This window comes from Semicossyphus pulcher, unplaced genomic scaffold (genome assembly GCF_022749685.1).
Source record: "Semicossyphus pulcher isolate SPU_LCO1_2020_fin unplaced genomic scaffold, fSemPul1.0.p SCAF_8, whole genome shotgun sequence".
Lineage (NCBI taxonomy): Eukaryota > Metazoa > Chordata > Actinopteri > Labriformes > Labridae > Semicossyphus > Semicossyphus pulcher.
Window position 1 is genome coordinate 2,493,158 of NW_027211759.1, and position 5,352 is coordinate 2,498,509.

The 5,352-nt window shown below is 36.5% G+C and overlaps 1 protein-coding gene across 1 annotated transcript; it reads right to left on the minus strand.

Annotated features, from left to right (window-relative positions):
* Window positions 1-1,021: 1,021 nt before the first annotated feature.
* Window positions 1,022-4,541, minus strand: LOC138612621 (troponin I, fast skeletal muscle-like; the record flags this gene model as incomplete). The annotated part of the gene is made up of 5 exons (XM_069685981.1): window positions 1,022-1,358; window positions 2,462-2,635; window positions 2,712-2,801; window positions 3,889-4,017; window positions 4,485-4,541. Coding segments are annotated over 5 exons (528 nt in total), but the record flags the coding sequence as incomplete, so codon positions are not given.
* Window positions 4,542-5,352: the final 811 nt, after the last annotated feature.

Below are 5,352 nucleotides of genomic sequence, written 5' to 3' on the forward strand. Positions count from 1 at the left end.
CATATTGCTGGTTTATATTGGAGAAAAATGGAGTCTGGTTTTGATTTCGTTGAGTTTTCTTGTAGCGCCACCTTCAGGACAAGCGTAGCATTTAAGTTCCACTACTCCTGAGCCGCTGTTGGTTCTTTGTTGAACTTATTTTTTCGTCCAGATTTTTAGAAGAGTCTTTGAGGATTCTTGAAATATCTTCAGAGGATCATTAGGTTTTATTAAAAATGCTTCAGGGATGAAACGAGGCCTTCATGGAGCAGGACTCAGGATTCGTCAGAACTCGTGTGTGCAGATTTAAAGGTAAGGACACGAACAATATGAACTCTAATTCTGATCATAAACAGACTCAGATACACAATGTAAACATTAAATATGATTCTGAAAGTACCTCCTCATTTAATTTGACTATTAAATACACAAAATATCGCTTAAACTTTCTTTTTCTTATTATCCGTCCATTACACACATGCCTAATCAGACATTCAGTGTTTAACAGGATAAAAAGTAAACTACTGCTGCTTAACTTACTGATCATGGCATCAACTAGCTATTTAAAACAACTGTTTATTTTCACAGCATTAACAACTTCATAATTCAGTTATAGATTACATAGGATAACGACTTTAAAAATGCAGAATAATCACATTTTATAGGATTTTAAACTATTTCACACTAAACAAACTTTTCAGATGACTTTTCTTGGAATCAGAAAAAAGGCAGTTTTTGTTTTATTTTGGACAAATTTACAATTTAAAAAAACCCAAATATGATGAATGAATGAATAATATGATAAAGATAATATGATAGAGAATAAAAAGATAAAATATCCAGTGATTTTTAAACCTAAACTATGTTGCTGGCAGCATGTTGAAGGCGTTGAAACAGGATTAAGGCCTTTAAGGTTTGGAATGAGCAGCATTTCTGAACTAACAGCTCCGGCCTTGAGAGAAGAAATGAGGCACATAAAGACACAAAAACAAATCCACACGTATTTCCTTCCACATTTGACTTTATTGTTTGTGTTGAGTTGTGTGTGTTTCGTTGAATGTGTGGAGTTTAAGACTTGCTGTTGTGTGTCGGCGTGAACCTGCAGAAACTCTCCACACTCCTCCCCCCTCCCTCCAGACAGAGCGCCAGGACAAAACAAAATAAAAGAGGTAAAATAAAAACAGTTAAAGTTTCCGCTCAGACATGCTAACCTGCTGTTGAAGCATAAAGAAACCGTCCGGGTTCAACCAACACTTATAAGACACGTGGAGTTCATACAAACAGAAGGACAAAGGACACGTTTAGGAGGTCTCGAACATCTTCTTCCTGTCGGCTTTGTCCTCAATGTTCTTACGCCAGTCGCCCACCGCCTCTGTCGGCTGCACGGGAGAAACACAAACTGTCAGTTTAAAGAAAAATACACGTCAAAGAATATTTCTCTTTATGTCAGAGATGTTAAAGGTTTAGCTTTGTGTGTTTTATTGTTAATAGAGTTATAGTTAGAGTTTTACTTCAACTTCAAACAGTTGATTGATAACTTCTGCTTCTAACTAAACTCTTACCAGCTATATTTGCCTAAACTTCAGTATGAATGTTTCATTTCACTAAATATAAGACCGAATCACAAATTTAGGCTTATTTCCTGAGTATTTACTTACGGGAAAAAATCACGTTGTATCTCAGATAAAACAAACTTTTGATTACATGTCATCAAGTTTTAAAGCTGCTGTCTTATTTGTAAAAAAAAAAAAAGAAATGATTATCTTATCGTTTTTTTACTCTTTAAGTCTTCTTGCAAAAACATTGTGTTAGCGGGTATATAACCAACCATGTTTCAACAAACACAAACAAAATAAATCCTGTGAAGGTCGGCCTCTCTGTGACTTTGGGTCATATTGTTTTGCAAGATGTTTGGTTTACTCTGCACCTACCCCACGCTCTCGTCAAAGGAAGGTAACGTGTGCTTTTCGGCCAAATTGTTACTTCACTTGAAATTTCATCCTCCAAAACAGTTGAAAGCTATTCAGCAGACTGAGAGTTCAATTTAAAAGTGGTATCCATTATAAAAACAGGATTTGTATTGATCTAATAAACGCCTGTTTTATACAAGTTTTTTCCAATATTATGTTTTTTTTTCAATCCATAGAACACTTAAACTTTACAATACGCCTGAATTAAATTGATTTTATTTCAGTTCAAACAATTTAAATAAAAACAGTGTTGGTTCCATAACATAACTTTAACGTTTCTCATCAATATAATTAATGAACTGCTATGACAGTTTGTGCACATGGAAATTGCTATAAAAAGGTCTCAGGCGTAATCTGGTCAGGATTGTTTGACATCGAATCGACGGTTTATAATTTGAATTCTCAGGTTTGTAATTTAGTTTGAAAGCTTTCCTAGAGGAGAATAATCTCACTTCTTGTAAGGATACAGACGTCAACTAAAGAATAAACACAGTAAAATATGTCGAACTCACCTCCTCTTTGACCTCCTTCTTCACCTGCTTCAGGTTAGACCTCAGGTCCATGTTGACTGTGTGCTTGGAGCCCAGCAGAGCCTTCAGCATGGTGTCAGCAGACATACGCACTTTCTTCAGAGCGGGTTTCTTCACACCTCTCAGATCCACCACTTTGATCTTCAGGTCTTCAATCTATGAGAAGAGACCATCTTAGTTTCCTGTCCCTAAGAAGCTCCTTTAAGTTGCGATTCTGTCAGAGGGGGTTTACCTCTTTGTCGGCCTTCTGCACCTTGGACTCGATGTCGTACCTCTCCTCGTCGATCGTGTCGATGAGGGCGTGCAGCTTCTTGCAGTATTCCTGTCGATATGCAAACACACACAGTTTCCTGTTACATACACAGCTACAGATGTAGTTTGATGGGTCAAATGTCGACTTTCTAATGTTTTTATATAAGTTGTGTCCTTTGTAGCTGTACTACATTATATTAATTTTGAGATGGAGCATCTTAAACACTTTTAAGAAACATTTTTGCCTTAAAGTCTGCAAACACGAGATTTACAAACAAATCAGTGTAACTAACAGTAACGCTAACGATGCTAATCATAATGGCTGACTGCAACTGTTATTTATACTAGCTAGTTCTTCAATTAACACTTTCTATCATATCAACACCTCTATCTCCCTGTATAGATATTTATATATTTATATTTATTATATTATTTTATTATTGTTGACATGTCAAGGCTAGCTGTTTTAGCAACTCCTCAGAAGTTTCTTTTCGTTAGCATCACACATTTCCTGTGAAGTACCTGCGTTAGCATCTTATAACTTTAACAATCCTGAGACTTCAGAGGGTTTGTTCCTGAGACAGGTTTCAGGTTTTCATCTATTTTAACGTTTTAACATTAAAAACGTAGAAAAACAACTAAAAAACGTAGAATCATAGCTAGCCAGTAAAATGTAGCGAGTGAAACACAAGCTAGTCAGAACTGTGTGAAATCTAGATATACTTTTTTTTGGTAAATGATAGTTTATTGAATAGTTTATAGTTAAAAATAAAATATATAAAAAAAGAAAGCTTGTGTCCATGTTGGTGAAGACGTTGTTAGCCTAAGTTAGCTTAAGCTAACCATAGGACTCCTGCTGCTGCTTCAAGTCTTTGTAATAATCTAGGCTAAACATGTTATAGATATGCTTAAAAATAGTTTCAAGCATATCAAGAAATATTTTGCATTTGCGCCATAAAATGTTCTTTCTGTTTGTTAGCCTTTCTGCTTCAGTTAGCCACAATTCTATATTTCCCAGAGTGCTTTTCAAGAATCTCCAGGTAAGGACTAAAACGTTGTTACTTTTAACTTAGACTCGTCATACATACGCACTGGGCTTTCTCCCTGTGGGATCATTACATGTTGTTCCAAAATGAATATGTTTTCTCGTCTCTCACCATGAGGGTGTTCTGGTCTCCGCCTGTCTCCGCGGCGGGACAGTGCTCGGCCATGTAGGCCTCCTTAGCTGCAACGTTGTCCTTTTTCTCCTGCTCGAGCCAGTTCTGTGCGATCTGGAGGATCAGACTCTGCCGGAGAAACAACAGGGAATCATCAGGTAAGCTGATTTTTTTTTCTATCAGGTGTAGCAAACTCAGATTTGAAACTCATGGGCGGGGCATTGGAAACATGGTTTGAAATGCTGTTTAAAGGACAGTCGCCAAATATGGATTCATCCGCTGCTGAAAGTAGTTCCAAGCAAGCATAGTATTCTCCTTACTTCCTTTCCTAAGAAGTTCTTTCAGAAAACTTTTTGAAGATGAAACTAAAGACTTGTCAGGTGTTTCTAAAGACTTCGGTCTTTATTAGGAACGGCCTAATGGATGTGCCAATAGGACAAACATGTAGGTCTATTTATGGGATTTGTTTACGGTAAGTAAAATATAGAATATCTTCCACGATGAAATTGGTTTTATATAGCTTATATTGTCATAAAAACCTTTGAATTTTTATCAAGGACTGTTAAAAATATCCCTTTATTAAGCGACTTGTTTACCTTCAGGTGATGCCTGCGGCTGGAAGTCAGCTTTTTCCTGTTTGGGAGGAAGTTGTTTCAGATTAAGTTGCATATAAAAACAGAAAGCACATTTACAGCTATAATTTAATGTCCATCTCAGTCTAAACATGATGCTTTTCTAACAAGTGAAACTATACGTCTTGGTGAAAGCTTATTTTGAAGTTCTGATGGTTTAAATGCAGTTTTTCAAAATAAAACAAACTTTTTAATTCACATTTTCAGAGAAATAAAAAGTTAGATTGTAAAATGAATGTGTGTTTGGTGTAATCTAAACCTGCCAACTTACTCAGACATCTTGGTGGTTTTTGCGGTTCACAACCTGCATGAAGACACGCATTAAGGACACATTGAGTGAAGCAAACATTTGAGTATTTTTGACCTCTGCTGAACACCGTACTTCTTCAGATCAGGATGTCAGTGTGAGCTTCTCTGACATCAGCATGTTCTGAAGGAGATGGATGGACGGGAATATTTGTGCCGTAACGTGATCCGAGGCCACAGCTGAAGAGCAGCGACGTCGACTGAACTAAACTGGGACGGTCGGGATCGGATGTCGCGTTTGGACGGTTTACGACCAGATCGGGTGATGGGTTGATTCAAAAAATTCTCCAGTGGAATGTCATCGAATAAAGTTCAAGGCTCATATCTTTAATTACTTTAGATGGTAAAATAAGGAGATTAAATCAGGAGGAATGATCACTTGATTGATTAGTTAAATGCTTAATCGATATTACTTTGATACTTCTTTAAATTTAGTTTAGTTAAGTTAAGTTAAGTTAAGTTTAGTTTAGTTTAGTAAGTTTGTTTTGACTTTTGACAGCGACTATCAGACATTTACAAGTCGTGC